Consider the following 16,963-nt stretch of genomic DNA (forward strand, 5'->3'; position numbering starts at 1 on the left):
TAATTAAGAGTTTTATTTTGGACGCAATTTCACATCAATTGTAGCAGAGACAAGTTGGTAGGAAATCAACCCATTAACTCGTTCATTGTCAGGTTTGAGTCATATTTTAGATTCAAAAGACACTAGATTAGAATATTAATCACCTAAAAATATCTATCCTCCTAGTTCTTATGATTCTAACTCCCAGGTGATTAAAATACTTTTATTTACCCATTCTAGTTTGAATTTTTAGTTTACCTTCCCAACAGACTTCCTCACCTTCCATCTACATCTATAAATGGCTAATAGTTGATTAAAAAATGTAAATTTCCAAAGGGAAATCGAGTTTTAAAATAATTCAATTGATTATTTAAATAAGATAAACCTACTTTGTACATTTAATCCAACACTGACATAGATGTCTAACCACAGCGGATCAAGACGAATGCCTCAGACCCTCAGACATGTGATATTTTTCTATTATTAAATACTTCCCATTTTTTAATTATTAGAATATTATTAATATCTTTATTATATGACTGGGCCCACCATGTGTCCGAGGATGGGACGTAAAAAGCATCGTGACGTCACTGCTGACGTATCCATATATTAAACCAGTAAATTTATCTCGGACTAACGGAAATAATACGATTTGGGGACGGGACAGTAAATAATTTAAATCCAAGGGCCAACGGCGCTTTCTGTCCATTTTTCCGGGTTTCTCGCCGAATTAAACTGACAATCGACCTCTCGCAACATTCTGTCCTCATATTTATCTCTCTCTCTATCCATCCATCTATTTATCTATCTCTCTCTCTATTTATCGATCGATCTATATCTATATATCTCTCTATTCTATCTCTGGTTTAAATATTTGAATGCTTCCACCTGAGCAGACAGAAAGATTAGAGGAAACTTGCGGAGGACGGCATCGGAGGAACTTCGGGTGAGTTTACGAAGTTGTTTGTGAGCTATCTTGTCGTAGTCCTATTGGATTTGTTCATTCAAAGTACGGTGAATTGAGCGTCGACTTCGATTTTTACCTTCTTCGGTTTGATTTTTTTTTAAACTGTATTTGGTGAATGTCAGATAGTAACTCGATGATCATCGGCTTTCAGTTTTATCTGTCGATCTGCTCGGAATCATCGTCGGTTCTTCGGTCAACGTCTGGTTTGACTTTTTTAAACTGTATTTGATGAATGCCAGTCGGTAACTCGATGATCATCGGCTTTCACTTGTAGTTGTCGATTTGCTCGGAATCATCGTCTGTTCTTAGGTCAAAGTTTGGTTTGATTTTTTTTAAAAATTGTATTTGATGAATGTCAGATGGTAACTCGGTGATCATTGGCTTTCAGTTTTAGCTGTCGATCTCCTCGGAATCATCATCGAGTTCTTCAGTCAACTTATGGTTCGATTTTTTTTTTTTACCGTATTTGATGATCACTGCCTTTTTGTTTTCCTTCTCAGTCTATTTGGCGATTGAACATTTTATGAACTCTTAGTTCATCAAATATTTCTTCGGTCAACATCTGGTCCAATTTTTTCAAGTGTCTTCAATTAATGCCACACAGTAATTCGAAGACAATTGGCATTTGGTTTTCCTTGTCAATCTCCTTGCGATAATTGTTTTTTTTTGGTTCAGCATCTGGTTCTACTTTTTTAACTGTCTTTGATGAATCCCAATTATTAACTTGATGATTTTTGGCTTTTAGTTTTCCTTGACGATCCCCTCGGAATCAACGTTTGGTTGATATTTTTTTTTACTGTATTTGATGAACGCCAGATAGTAACTCGATGATCATTGGCTTTCAGTTTTTCTGGTCAATCCCCTTGTAATCATCGTTGGTTCTTCAGTCAACATTTGGTTATAATTTTTTAAATTGTCTTCAATTAATGCCAGACACTAAATCGATGATCATTAAGCTCCTCGGAATCATCATCGGTTCTTTGGTCAACTTCTGGTTCGTTGTTTTTTTAACGTATTTGATGAATGTCAGTAACTAGATGTTCATTGGCTCTTAGTTTTCTTTATCAGTCTCCTTGGAATCCTTGCTGCTGCTTTTTCAGTAATCAATCTCTTTGGAATCATCTTTGGTCTCTTATTTATCTCCTGGAGTCATTGTTTATTCTTCTGTCAAAATCTGGTTTGATTCTTTTTTTCGACATTTTTACGAATGTCAGTCAGTGACTCGATGATCGTTGCTTTCTCATTGGAATCAATCTCCTTAGTCATAGTTAGTCCCTTATTAATCTCCTTGGAGTCATCATTGATTCTTCGGTTGATTCTTCGGTTACTATTTTTGATGAATTCAAGATAGTAACTTGATGATCATTGCCTTTTAGTCTCCGTTTTCAATATCCTTAGAGTCATCGTAGGTGTTTATCAGTTTACCGCGGATTTACCGGTTTGTGAAGCCAGAACTATCTTGGTTCTACGACCTGTTATCGAGTCATGTTTTTTATTATCCTTTTATCTCAGCAAGGTTTCCAACGGGTTTGATCCTTTTCCTGCAGAATCAGTGAGTGCTGATTTGGAGTAGGAGAAGAACGCAATGGAAATCTGAGTTGTATCATCTGTTTGTCTGAAATGGGGCAGAATTTCATAGACTGGTACTGCAGGCCTGTGGAGAATGGATTCTGGAGCAGAGTTCAAAATGCCTTTGGTGTCTATACTCCTTGTGCCATGGAGTCAGTGGTCCTTTGTATCTCATACTTGATTGTGACAGCCTTAAGCATTTACCGCATTTGGCTGATTAAAAAGGGTACCAGCGTTAAGAGATACTCGCTCAGGTCTCCTTATTTTAATTATTTTCTGGGGTTCCTCGCTTTATACTCTGTTGCAGAGTCTTTGTTCAGAGTAACTGCAGGGTTATCGATTGTTGAGATGGATGGAAGAACTAAAGTGGCACCTTTTGAGGTAAACTGAAAGTTAATGGAAGTTTATTATCTTATATAATCAGTCTTCATCATCATTTCATGTGTTTTCAACGGATTTTCGAGCTAAGGTGAAGGTTCCACCCAAATACCTAAACACAGCTAGCAGTTTAATAGCTCAGATGAACTTATCCAGTTGAAAATAAAAATCTTAAGTCTCTATGTATTTGATGATCGGCAATTTTCAGATATTGTTAGATTGGTGTGAAAAATTCATTTTTTGCTTGCTGTTTTATCTATTGTTGCATTCATTTTTTCGGTTTTTACTTATAAGTAAATAGATTATGGTGTAAATAGATCGGCAATTTTCAGCTATTGTTAGAATGGTGTGAAAAATTCATTTTTGCTTGCTGTTTTGTCTATTGTTGTATTCATTTTTTTGGTTTTTATTTATAAGTAAATCGATTATGCTCCGAGAATGAGAGAGAGAAAGGAGGCATCAATAGCATAAATTCCAAGAATATATTTGAGACTAGTTCGGGGCAACTGATGTTTGGAACCCTAATGTGATGGTATTGGAGGTGGAGCTTATCAGGGGAAGCCAGATGCAAGTTCTTGTTCGGATTCAATGCCCTAAGTGTTCCCCTCCAGTGTCACTTAGATCACTGAGATCGGGGTACAGAATGTAAAAAAAAAATATAGAATTTCAACCTACGGCGACAAGAATGGAGGACTATTGAAGATCTTCATAGAGGATCAGCAACCCCTGACATAGCTATATTGAGAGATGGCATCAATCCAGGGGTCAATAGACTGAAAAGTGGAAAATTGGAGTTTAGGGATGAGGCTGGGAAAAAGTCGTGGGTGGTGGAGAGGGAGGACAATAGACTGAGGATAGTGAAGACAGAGCAGACTGGAAAGCTATAATGCTGTGTCATGACTCAAAGGGGAAAGCCACAAGGCTGGAGGATAACACGGAAAATGACTTTGAAAAGGGGTGTTCTTGTGGCATGGAGGATGTGTCATGATCCACTCATGATCCGGCAGGTTCTTTGAATGGTTGAGGAAGCGGGGTTGCAGAGGGTGCAGATGCAGGTAGGAGGCTATCAGTTCCTGCGCCATATGTGAGTGGGGTGCTGTGTGATGGGGTGATACCTGCGCGAGTGGGGTGCTGCGTGGCATGTTTCCAAGAGACGATGCTAGAAAGCTGTGAGATGAAGGATTGTGATTTGATGGGATGAGGCTTTATGGAGAGTTTCTTGGGGATATTTTTTTGAAACATTAAAAAGGAGGATTGCCTGACGAGTTGGTGACCCTCCCAGTATAGCCTTACAGGTCAATCTCGATCTATCCACACATTTTCAAACCGTCCTCTCTCCATCCACGGCCCAAAGAAACCAGGCTGCCTTAAGTCCCTCCAACTCATGGATAGCCCCCACGGTAGAAGCCGTCCTTCCGCTGAACAGCAGTTCATTCCTATGCAATCATATGGCCCAAAGTGCCATCAGTACCTGACCGCCTTCTTCCTTCCTTTTACTTCTGAAACTCTGGATTGAGCCCAAAAAGCCTCTTCTGAATTCATGTTCACCATTGATGTTTCTTGGCTGGCCCAAATTGTGGGAGCAAAAGGGCACTCAAAAAATAAGTGATAATAGTCTTCTCTTTTTGAGCATAACACACATGCTGGCGATGTATCTGAGTATAGTCTTCTCTGTAATAGAAGCCATGCAAAAGTTTGTACCTTCTTGGGGGGGCACAGAATTATGAGATAAGAAGAGGACCTGGTCCTGAATATCCTGAAGGAGAGTTATGGCTTGGGATGGAACTGCGATATGTGTATGGTTCTAGTCCTAGGGGAATCTACATATTGGTGCAGCGTGAGACAGATCTTCCCTCGAGCCCAAGAATTTTTTTGTGCCAAACTCGGCAACGAATCCTCGTTTCAATATTGGTTGAATAGCTGATTGGCTCAAGGCATCCTAAAAGAAGAGTTTCCATGCCTGTTTGATGTCAGACGTCGTCGGGGACATTGTCCGGTTGGTGTCGAGACGATGCTCTGATGCCAAGATGATGTCGGACGTCGTCAAGGACGTCGTTCGACGGGTAAATCTCTAAGGGAATGTAACTAGGTGATGTGAGGAATCCTAGGCGGACGTATGCGCAGGCTCCGACTCGTGGGGATTGGCCGAGTTCCAAGCTACGGGGGTGGGGCGATCGATGACGATGACGGTGACCTTCTGACCCACGTCGGAGCGACGACGGTGACTACGGTGTCGAACGAAATAATTCCGTTGACGCTTGCACGTAATGGACATGCTCGACCCGTACTTAGGAATCACTCAATGTGTTGTTTTCTCGATATAATCTCTCACTTTTTCTAACCCGAGCGCGGTGGAGTGCAACCGAAAATATACTGGAAGACGTAATATAACTAACGAGCAAGGGGAACGGCGTACCTTGTCGATGGCGACGTTCGTCGTCGCTGTCTTCGTCAGTGTGTGGGTGGGTGCGGGCAGGTGTGGCGGAGGTGAGCACCACATTGCTCTACAGGGCGGCCAGGGTGCAGCACTGGAGCGGTAGTCGAAGGGTGGAGGCGAGGGTGAGAGGCCGTGCAGCAGCAAGGTCGCCCAAGTGAACAGCTGAGCTCGGCGTGCACGCCGTTAGGATGGACGGTGCGAGCGGAGACAAGCAGCGGTTGCAAGCTGGGTCGAACGCGTGTGGTGCACGAGGGCACGGGCGCAGGGGAACTGGCGAGAGGCGCTGCAGCGAAGAGGGAGTGGCGCAGGTCCCGCAAGGTGGCTTGTCAGTGCCGTCGACTTGGCAAGCGGTGCGATTGGCAGCTCAACGGAGTGCACTGGCGAACAGCTGCAGCATCTTGAATGAATGCACAGCTACAACCGTGGGTCGCGCCTTGAATAGTTGCAGCGTCGGGCTGCGGTCGCGGGTTACCGTGTATCACCTGTTAACGCCGGTGGGCGCTAGACACGCGTGAGGTTCTGGCCCCGAGCTGGTGACTCAGCAGCACCGACTGATCAATGGAGCCAGACGCGAGGTCAGACGCAGGCGCTCGCTGCGTTGACTCAATGGAAAGGACGTTGCTCGCAGACGCGGGTTTGGTGCACGGGGGGATATGCAAAACCCTGGAGACGATTCGGCTGTGAGAGGCGGCATCAGTTGACTGTGCAATGGGCCCGCGCGATCGCTCGGCGGAGCTGCTAACATGCGCATGACAACAAACCAGGGACGCCTAGGCAGTCGTTGGATTGAGGTGGACCACGGAATGTGGGATTTGGCGATGGTGCAAAAATGACTGATCGGCAGGTAACTAGGTCGTCAGTTGGCGTTGCCAGCATCTGGGATCCGGCGTGAGGGCGATCCGACCGTTCGCGCGTCCTGCGCAGCTGTTAACAACACAGGAGGGCGTCCGCCCAATGGTACGAACGACCTATGGCGCCGCACGTGCGGCGGGTGCAGGTTACTGTCGGGAACAAGGAGCCGAGACTTCCGAACGGGTGGTGCGATGTGCAGTCGGCAGTAAGGACGGTCTGTGTGCACGTGCAGGGCACGCACGTGCATCTTGGCGGCGGCAGCAGCTACGTTTTTCCTTCCTCCCTTGCTGGCTCTTTCCTTCCTCCTCTTCTTCCTCTCGTGAGACCAAAAACTAAACAAAATAACTTCAGGATAATCTGGACAAAGATTTAGGGCTCCATTGTGCCCCCTTATATAGAGCATGATGGCCCTTACTGAGGGCAGGGGAGTCCTTACTACGGGCAGGGGGGGGTCTTATACGTAGGACCCCCCTTAATACAAAATTGACACGACACGATGGATATGGACACGACGAAAACAAACATACGAACACGGTAAAACAATGAATAAGCGAGCACGTGCCGATGAAAATCAAAACCTTTGAATGCATGGACGTCCGTTCACCCGAGAAATTGAACTCGGGTGTTTTCACCTTCGCCTTGGCGTGCAGGTCGGGCTGGACTCGAACCGGCGGGCTGTCGATGATGACGAAGGTGGCTCCGAAGACATCTCTGGTGGGTTGGTTGGTGCACTCCATCACTGTTAGTCCTCACATGAAGTCCCACGTCACTGTTAGGGAGTGTTGGGATGGCACTTGAGGGTGCACTGTCGGGTCAGAGGGTGGTAAAGTTGATGAGCATGCAACAGTCACTAGCACATTTCAAATACAAGATAGATGTGAGATGAAACACAACTCCTTTTTGGTTCGGGAGGTCTACATGAAAATCAGAGAGGGATTGACAGAGCAATCGACACCCATCACCACATGTTAAATTTTAGGGTGCAGATTTTTGGATGGTTGTTGATGCAGCAGTGACTTGTGACAAGAACCCTCCAGAAGAGAATGTTCTTGAACAACTTAGCATAACATGTTACGTGCATTTCTTAAAAAAATCATAATGTGCTAAGTGCAGAAAGGGCGACAAAGACTGCTCTCACCTTTTCTTTATATGCCAGCTTGCCCAGACGATATGCCCGCTTAGCAGATTGATAAGTTCTACTCTATGAAATATCAAAGAAAGAAGAAGAGAGTGCCTGGTCAACGCACCGTTGACCAGGCGATCTGACCTTAAGCCTCTGTGAAGCCACCCTATAAATAAAGGGATCGACAGACAGGTATGTCATAACATTTCTCTTGACGCAACTGCCGATTACCATATCGGGAAGGCCAGAGAGGAGGATCTAGCCGACGCTGCCTGGAGGGAGGAGCTCTTCCAGATCTGGAGGAGACGCCCAAGCTCGAGAAGGAACTCCACGGAGGGAGTAGTCGTCTCGATCGCCTGCATTGAAATTGATAGTGTATATCTTGCATTTACCATTCTTGGAACACAAGTACTATTGTTGGCGTATATCGTTGATTGGAATTCCGGTTCAGATAAGTTCGAATTGAACTTATCACAGATCCCTGGGGTGGATGTCTCCTCAGATGAGACCTTCTGGGCCTCTCTCAGGGGAGGCGGTTCCAGGAGGAGGATGGAATGGGGAAGGCCTATTGTTTGCTATGGGCGATATGGCTTTAGCATAAAGAGGTGGTTTTTAAAAGGAAGGATGACCTTGATGGACAACCTTATTCACAATGTGGAGAGACTTGTTTCATGATTTCAATAACCTTATTGGCTTAAAAGATAGTGACAAACCCTAGAGAGTTTGGAGGAGAAGAAGGGTCGATGGAGGTTGAGAAATGAGAGAATAGATTGACATAAGGAAGTAAGTGGCTTACATTAGGGTATTTATACCCTATGAGAGAGAGGAAATAAGAGCTCCTAAAGGGCTTATAGAATAGGGCCCAAGAGGAGGATAAGCACTTAACTAACACCCCCCCGCAAGCGAAGTATGGATGTCGTCCATATTGAGCTTGGATACAGCACGTTGAAGCAGCGGCCGGGACAGTCCCTTGGTGAGGACATCCGCTGCCTGGTCAGCAGAGGAGACGTATTCGAGGTCGAAGAGCCCCTCGTCCATACGTTCCTTGAAGAAATAGCGGTTGCGCTCCATGTGCTTGATGCGCCCTTGCTGTCCGGGGTTCTTGGCTAAGGCGATAGTGGATTTGTTGTCACAGAAGAAGTGGATTGGTCCCACATACTTCACGTGAAGATCGGCGAGGATGTTGTGGATCCACTGTCCCTCGGCTGCCCCATCAGCAAGAGCACGAAATTCGGCCTCGGCACTGGAGCGGGACACCTTGTCCTGCTTGCTACTTTTCCAGCTGACGAGGCTGCCAAGAACGAACGCAGTACCCGTGGTAGACCGACAATCCACAACGGAGCCAGCAAAATCGGCATCGGTGTACACCTTCACCGTCTTGTCCGAGCTATGAGGGAAGAGGAGTCCCTTGCCCGGGCAGCCCTTGAGATACGAAAGTACCCGGTGGGCGGCTTGACTGTGGATCTCCCTCGGTGAGTGCATGAACTGACTGAGCAGGTTGACCGCAAATGCAATGTCGGGCCGAGTGTGAGTCAGGTAGAGGAGTTTGCCCACCAACTGCTGATAGCGGTGAGCATTCGTCAAAGGAGAGTCCTCGCCCTTGCCCAACTTGACGTTGGGGTCGATAGGAGTGCTCACGGGCGCACACCCGGTCATCCCTGTCAAAGTCAGCAAGTCGACGGCGTACTTCTGCTGTGAAACAAAGAGGCCCCGTGAGGAGTACGCCACCTCAAGGCCGAGGAAATATCGGAGAAGGCCAAGGGCCTTGATCTCAAATTCCTTGGCCAGGGCGGTGCTAAGACGAACGGCTTCAGCAGCATCTGATCCCGTGATGAGGATGTCGTCGACATACACAGCAAGGATGGAGATCCCGGTCGGACGGTGGCGGAAGAACAAAGTGGCATCTCCGTTGCTCTGTGTACCCTTCGGCTTTCAGAACAGCGGAGAACCGGCAGAACCACATGCGCGGAGACTGCTTTAGTCCATAAAGGGACTTCCGCAGTCGGCAGACGTGGCCAGGGGGGCCGAGAGAGTAACCCGGGGGCTGCTGCATGTACACCTCCTCCGTCAAGTCGCCATGCAAGAAGGCGTTCTTGACGTCGAACTGTCGGATAGCCCACCGGAAGTGAGCCGCGAGGGCCAGGAGGAGGCGAACGGTCTCCATCTTCGCCACAGGGGAGAACGTCTCGAAGTAGTCCACTCCGTAAGATTGGGTGAACCCGCGAGCCACAAGTCGAGACTTGTAGCGCTCAAGGGTGCCATCCGCATGATGCTTCTTGGTGTGGACCCACTTGCAATCCACCGCCCGCTTGCCAAGAGGGAGGGGGACGATGTTCCAAGTGCGGTTTCGGAGTAGGGATTGCATCTCCTCGTCCATCGCCGCTTTCCAATGAGGAGAAGCGATAGCATCGGCTAAGCGGCGAGGGATGGGATCCGACTCGATGCGAGCAAGAAACAGCCGGTAGGGAGTACTCAGCCGGTCGAAGGAAAGAAAATGCGAAAGAGGATAACGGGGCGTCTGAGTGCACTGACGAACCCCTTTCCGGAGGGCTATGGGCCATCCCAACTGGTCGTCATCGTCGAGAGAGGTTGAGGATGGCTCGGCCAATGGAAGATGAGCGGAAGCAGTGGGGGAGGGGGAGTCCTCGGGAGGAGGACGAGAAACCTCCACGGGAGAATCAGATAACGGAGCAGGGGACGAAGACGCGTCATGGGAGGGAAGGAAAGGGTCATCAAGGGGAGGAGGCGCAACGGGAAGCGAGGAGGATGACTCGAGAGGGGACTGATCGGAGGAAGGAGGAAGAGGAGGAGCATGCCGGATGGCGGGAAGCAAAGATGGGAGGACAGCACGCCCAAAGCCTCGGGGGTCACCGACGGAGAAGAATCAAAGGGAGAGGGATCATGGAATGAGGAAGAAGATGCGGGAGCGGTGGGCTCCAAGAAAGGAACGGGCCCCAAGTGGGGAGCCGAGGGGGCCGCATCCAACGGGAGGCGGGATGAGGAAGAGTGGTCCCCAAAATAGGGTTCATGCTCGGCAAAGGTGACATTTGCCGAGATGAAGTATCGCCAAGACGGCGGATGGTAGCACCGATACCCCTTCTGAAGAGAGGAGTACCCAACGAAGACGCACGAACAGCACGGCGTCAAGCTTTGTCTGGCCGGAGGCGTGTCGTGGACATATGCCGCGCAGCCGAATATCCGTGGCAAGAGACCCGTCCGCAGGCACGTGTCGGGGAAGGCCGCGCTCATCCGGTCCAGGGGGGTAGAGAACGCCAGCAGCTGGGTGGGAATGCGATTGACGAGATGGGTGCTCGTCAGGACGGCATCACCCCAATACGGCCACGGGGCCTTGGCGTCGATAAGGAGCGTCCGGGCGTCGGTGACATAGCCGGCGCGACGTTCGGCTAGTCCGTTCTGCTCCGGGGTGGCAGGGCATGAAGATTCGTGGAGGATCCCCCGGACGGCGAAGAAGGCGTCGAGGTCGTTGTTGAAGAAGTCGCGGGCATTATCCGAGCGAAACCGCTGGATACCCCGACCAAACTGCGTCGCCACCATTGCACAAAAATGACGGACATTCTGCGCAACTTCCGACTTCGCGGTGAGGAGGTAGACCCACGTATAGCGAGTTGCCTCGTCCACAAGTAGAAGGAAGTACCGATGACCTTTCAAGCTAGGTTTCGGGGCAGGTCCCCACACGTCGCTATGCACCCGGAACAGCGGGACAGATGTGTGAGCCGAGGACGGAGTGAAGGAAGAACGGCGATGCTTCGCCAACTGACAAGCGTCACACATCAAGGTCTTAAGGTCCAAGCCAGAACATAATTCAGGGGAAAGACGGTGATGAGTCGCAAAAGGCGGGTGGCCCAGCCGCTGGTGCGTCATCAGGAGTCGTCCCCACCGCTGCTCGGCCCCCGTCCGAAGTGTCCGATGCACCGCGAAGCACTGCGACCGTCCCCCATCATCCAGCAACAGCAGCCCGTTCTCCCGCCTAATCCGTGTAGTCCGGCCGACCTTGTCAGACAGAAACATGCCGTCAGGTTGGAGATGAAATGAGCACTGGACGGCATCAACAAGGCGTTGGGGTGACAGAAGTACAGCCCGCAGGTCGGGAACGTGGAGGACGTTGCGGGCCACACGAAGGCCGTCCACATAGACTGCCCGATTCCAGCCACGCGCGTAGTCGCCCACCCCGGCCGTGAGAACAGATGCGTGCACCACTATGCCGGACGTGAGAGCGAACCGAGTGTTGAGGGGGTCATGTGCTCAGTGGCCCCGAGTCAAGCACCCAAGTCGTGTCCGATCGACCGGCGAGTGAAACGCCGTATGGCGCAATACCAAGTGTCGGGAGGAAGACGCGCAAATGTGCCGAGTAGGCAGTCGAAGAAGGCTGCATGGCTGCCACCTGATCACGGAGCCGGGCAAGCTCGGCTTGGATGCTGTCCAGAGCCGTGGTAGACGTGCTCGGGGCCGGGGAAGATTCAGATTGGGCCAACATGGCCTTGCTGTCCGCCTCTTTCTTCTTTCGCCAGTCGTTGAGACGTTTAGTGCACTTGTTCTTCCAGTGGCCCGGCTTCCCGCAATAGGTGCAGACGGGTGTTTTTGCAGGGCGGGCAGCGGCTGCCGGAGTCGGTAAGAGGGCCGAGGACTGCCCAGCAGCGGCAGCAGGTGCTGCCAGAAGCGCAGAGGACTCAGCCGGGTCGGAGGTGGGAGTCCCATGGAGAAGGAGATGACTCTCTTCCTCCTGGAGCTCCTGAACCAACGTCTCGAGATCCGGAGGGCCATCTTTGTTGTGCAGGGCCCGACGACGAATGGCCTCATATTCCCGGTTTAGGCCGTTGAGAAACCCCATGATGCGCAGGATAAGCATGTTCTGATAGGTCTTGCACTTGGGGTCGTCCGTTGGCAGGTAGTGGTCCACTTCATCCCACGCCTTCTTGTGTGCGAGAGCATAATCGGAGATCGACAGAGAGCCCTGTTTCAGGTTGGAAGCTTGAGCAGCGAGGGCGTAGATGCGCCACCAATCATTCTCCCGCCCGCAAAATTTCGTGGCTTGGTCCCAAAACCCTTTGACCGTTTTCTGATGGGAAAGCGGTCGCGAAATCGGGGCCAATGTGAAGGTGGAGAGCCACCCAAGGATGAACTGCTCCTCGGCGTCCCAAGCCGCATAGTGAGGGTGATCGGCGGTCAAGGGATGCTCGGTGCAGTGCTTGTACAGTTGACGGGATTTGAGGGTGGTCTCGATGAAGCGAGACCACTGCAGAAGATTCGGGCCGCGGAGAAGAGTTGATTCCGGGACCAGAGGCAACGGATGAGTGATCTTGTAGGAGAGCGGCTTCTCCGCAAAGTCGGTCTCTGTGTAAGGCATGGTCTCTATGTCGGTCTCTGCGCGGCTGACTGCGCGGCTGGCTGCGCGACTGGCTGTGCGGCTGGCTGTGCGGCTGGCGGCGCGGCTGGCGGTACAGCTGGCTGCGCGGCTGGCTGTGCGGCTGGCTGTGCGGCTGGCTGTGCGGCTGGCTGTGCGGCTGGCTACACGGCTGGCTGTGCGGCTGGCTGCGCGGCTGACTGCGCTGCGGGCTGCGCGGCTGGCTGTGCGGCGGCTGGCTGCTGCGCTGCTGGCTGGCGCGGCGGCTGGCTGTGCGCGGCGGCTGGTCGCGCGGCTTGCTGCTGCGCGGCTGTGCTGGCTGCTGCGCGGGCGGCGCGGCGGCTTGCTGCTGTGCGACGGGCTGGTCGCGCGGCAGCTTGCTGCTGCGCGGCTTGCTGCTGTGCGGCTGGCTGTGAGGAGGGAGGGAGGGTGAGATCAAGGGATCTCAAACCCTAAAGGGTGATGTCAAACCCTAGAGAGGAGAGGGAAGATCAGGAGCCCTAGAGCTCTGATACCATGACAAACCCTAGAGAGTTTGGAGGAGAAGAAGGGTCGATGGAGGTTGAGAAATGAGAGAATAGATTGACATAAGGAAGTAAGTGGCTTACATTAGGGTATTTATACCCTATGAGAGAGAGGAAATAAGAGCTCCTAAAGGGCTTATAGAATAGGGCCCAAGAGGAGGATAAGCACTTAACTAACAGATAGCGAAGGGGAGGGGGCTCTAGTCATCCAGTGTACCAAAGGTCCATAATTTCAATAGCTTCAGGTTGATGGCTATTCTCAGGTGATCTTATTATTGTATTTTTCTTCATAAAATTCTTTCAGATGGATTACTATCACCTGCCAGGTTACTGTGGGGGCTCAAGAAATATCTCACAAGGAGGCCCATGATCATCCTTGGGTGTTCCATATGAAGGCATTTTAAAATAAATAAGAAAGCCATTTGGAAACAATAGAAAGGAATAAAAATGACTGAGAAAAATTACAGAAAGAAAATTATCTTTAAGAAAAGGAACAAAATAAAGTCCATTAGATGAAGATGGATAGAGTGAGCGTATCTTGACTTAAGGAATGTTATTTAACAAGAGTAAACCAATGAAATGATGGACGAATTGAAGTCATTGATGATGTTTATCTTGTATGCCATGGCAGTTCTTTTCAGATGGAATAATCTATCGTTATATTTATGCTGCAGATTGTCTCCACAACGGTTGATGTTATTGCATGGTTCTGTTTGTTGGTTATGCTCCTTCTAGAGACAAAAATCTATGTATATGAGTGGCGCTGGTATGTTCGTTTTGTTGTTATATATGCGTTAGTGGGGGAGTGTGCGATGTTTAGCCTTCTCTTCTCTGTCAAGGAAAATTACCCCAGGTAACTAGTTTTCCAGTAGCTTAAATTAAATTAACATCTCTATTTCTTCTTCTTACGAGGAATGTTTTTTGAAGATATCTTCCGAGGAATTGGTCTTTTTATTTCTGTCCACGTTTATTCTATCTATATTTCTTCTTCTTATGAGGAATGTTTTTTGAAGATATCTTCCGAGGAATTGGTCTTTTTATTTCTGTCCACGTTTATTCAGTTGTCTACCTTAACCTAGTTGTTTCACCATCCTTCCCTTACATAGGTTGTGTAGTGTATGGAGTCTTTGAGCTGGCATGGGCATAGTTTGTGTTAATATGAACTCCCCTTTTTAATATCTTCCACTCTAAACTGAAATGAGTCTGGTCTTATCGTCCATGAAATAAAAATGACGTACATTCAACTTTTAATTTTTTGCGAACCTTATCTTTAAAGTCTGAACATTAATGACCATGGTAAATTGTGAACCTTATGTTTCAAAATAACAAATTCTGTACCTTGATAACCTTCAATTTCTTTGCTCTTGGTAATCACCTTCAATAATGGGAAATGCTTCGGTTCTTTCTGTTGAAATTTGTCAGCAGGCGTTCTTCGCTTTCCTTTATATGTTTATTTTGTTACTAAGCCCTGTATTTCACTGTAGTGCTCAAGTACCCTTATGAAATCGGTCTTTTTTTTTTTGAAAAGTACCATAATGAGATCTGTCCGCGTAGACCCAATCGATGTAATCTAGTATAAGTACTGGTTGACTCCTCTTTCTGAGGAAAACTCATATTTTGGGTTGTATCCTCTTTCTCTTGGCGGCTAGGATTAGGACAGGTAGAGAAGACAAATGAGACAAGAGTTCTCCATGTTGGCCATTCTCCTCATAGATCAGCTGGGAAGCTGACAAATTTCACGAATTCAGCATGGTTGAGTGAGGGACTGGGTTCTATATTTCCGCTCTGTTATTTTCTACGAAATATTTACGTTATCGACTAGTGGGGCCTAACTATAAACTATCGTGTTAAGCCCACCTTAAACTAAGTGATTTATTCATGGTTGTGCGTGTTAAGTCACTCCAAACTGTTGACCGGGCCCATTCCCGTTATGTATCTTAACGGGTATTTAAGCCCCAACATACCAGTGAAATCTAAAGTTATTTTTTCGTAAACCCTAATGCTATATTTCTTAGAAAGTGTTAACTCATTTAAATGTGGTAGCTGGTGGCTGAGGAACTCTGCCTCTGCAGAGCTGACAAACATGAAGCTGGTTACTGTTGAAAGTTCTGGAATTTTATGGATGAATTAAAGACGATACTTTATCTCTTTGAAATGCCTCCGTGATAAGGCGAAAAAGTTTCATGGAACTTCTGGCAACTTGATGGTTTGGATGTTATGTTGGCAACTTTGTTGATCATCTCGTGGGTCATGACGTGAGAGTTGGCACTTTCCTTCTGCTTTGTAGTCTTCTGCATGACGTGAGAGTTGGCCCCCCCCCCCCCCCCCCCCCCCCCAGAGTGTTCAGGTGCTTACCGGGGCCTATAACCTCTGTTCGTCTCACCCTCCCTCTACCCTTCCATGAACATCCCCTATGGATATCTACCAGAGATCTCTACCGAGTTTAAAACGAGACTCTGTCTCAAACCTCCTGTCTTGAGCAATCTGCGGTGCTAACATTCTTTGAACTTCCAGATCCACATCCATGTTGACCTGATATGGCCGCATCACTTTGAACTTCCAAATCGCTGATATGGCTGCCACATCTTGCATCAAATGATCTAAGCCATTACTCACTTACTTTTGATCTGCTGCCACTCAATTTGCAAGATCTTCAATTTTGATTTCTGGGTCAGACATGAAAATCCGAGGTTAGTCAGGCTCTGATACTAAAATGGTAAGGTCTCCTTAGCATGAAGAGAACTGGATTCCAAAAAGCCAAAATAGTAACCAAATATCAAACCAAAATCAATAGAGATCCAATGTTCGATGCAATGCACGATCCATAATCTCTATCTCAGGAAACAGGACAAGTAGAACTGAGATTAATAAGGAGAAAGAGATAGGGAGCTGGCCGGATTGGACGCAGTCTCCTTCCCGAACTGGAGGATCTCCACTCCTGCCGCAGCGCCAATGACTTCTTAAATTTTCCCAACAATGCCTCGATAAGTCTCTAGCTGCTTTATTTATAGCTTTTTGACCAAGTCATTAGTTTGGTGCCACACGTGCTGCTCCCGTGGCACGTGTAGAGTCCGTCGATTCTTGTTCATTCTCTGATGCGATCTATGTCACCTGCGCGTGCACGCTCTTGGATACACGCGCGCCTCCGGGCCTCGACTCTGTCTTTCTTAGTATGCACCAGAGTGTTCAGATGCCGACCTGGGCCTATAACCTCTGTTCGTTTCACACTCTCTCTACTATTCCTTGATCATCCCCGATGGATATCTACCAAAGATCTCTATCAGAATCATATACCAGATATGTGCTTCTCATTTTTGTGCGAGCTATTCAATTACCAGTCTTTTCGTAATACTTTACCCCATATTTCCAGGTGCCCAAAAATCTATGTATTAGCAAGAAAGACATCTTGATTGTTATAAAAGGCTCTCTTTCAATATTTCGTCAAAATGCGTTAAACCGATGTCACTTTTTGATTGACGCTTTGCAGAAGTAGACAACATCTGTGACAGCGTGTGTCTTCAATAATATAATTAGTTTTTGAAATATCTTTCAAAAGAATGTAATTATTTGAAACAGATCTTCAAGAATATTATAATTGTCAGTGCGTCCTCCTTCCTTTAATTATGCAGGAATGTTTTCTCTTTTAAATGTAAAATATAGTATCAAGATTTTCTTGTGCATTCTGATGACTCATGATCTAAAATTTCTCCTTGTCAGGAAAATCATTTATTTATATGCCAGTGAAGTCCTTTGCAAGGTATTTTTATTCACT

The 16,963-nt window shown here is 48.1% G+C and overlaps 1 protein-coding gene across 2 annotated transcripts in view; it reads left to right on the forward strand.

Moving 5' to 3' along the window:
* Nucleotides 1-799: 799 nt before the first annotated feature.
* Nucleotides 800-16,963, forward strand: part of LOC144704137 (ABC transporter C family member 2-like) — a 36,876-nt gene continuing 20,712 nt past the window's right edge. The window contains exons 1-5 of one of the 2 annotated variants that reach the window (XM_078576399.1): nt 864-925; nt 1,335-1,387; nt 2,494-2,896; nt 13,866-14,044; nt 16,909-16,948. In XM_078576399.1, coding sequence (XP_078432525.1) covers nt 2,567-2,896; nt 13,866-14,044; nt 16,909-16,948 — 549 coding nt within the window. In that variant the 5' untranslated portion in view covers nt 864-925; nt 1,335-1,387; nt 2,494-2,566. Of the gene's footprint in view, nt 926-1,334; nt 1,388-2,493; nt 2,897-13,865; nt 14,045-16,908; nt 16,949-16,963 lie in introns of both variants that reach the window. The other variant, XM_078576398.1, reaches the window with a different exon arrangement.

Source organism: Wolffia australiana, chromosome 6 (genome assembly GCF_029677425.1).
Source record: "Wolffia australiana isolate 7733 chromosome 6, ASM2967742v1".
NCBI classification, from domain to species: Eukaryota; Viridiplantae; Streptophyta; class Magnoliopsida; order Alismatales; family Araceae; genus Wolffia; species Wolffia australiana.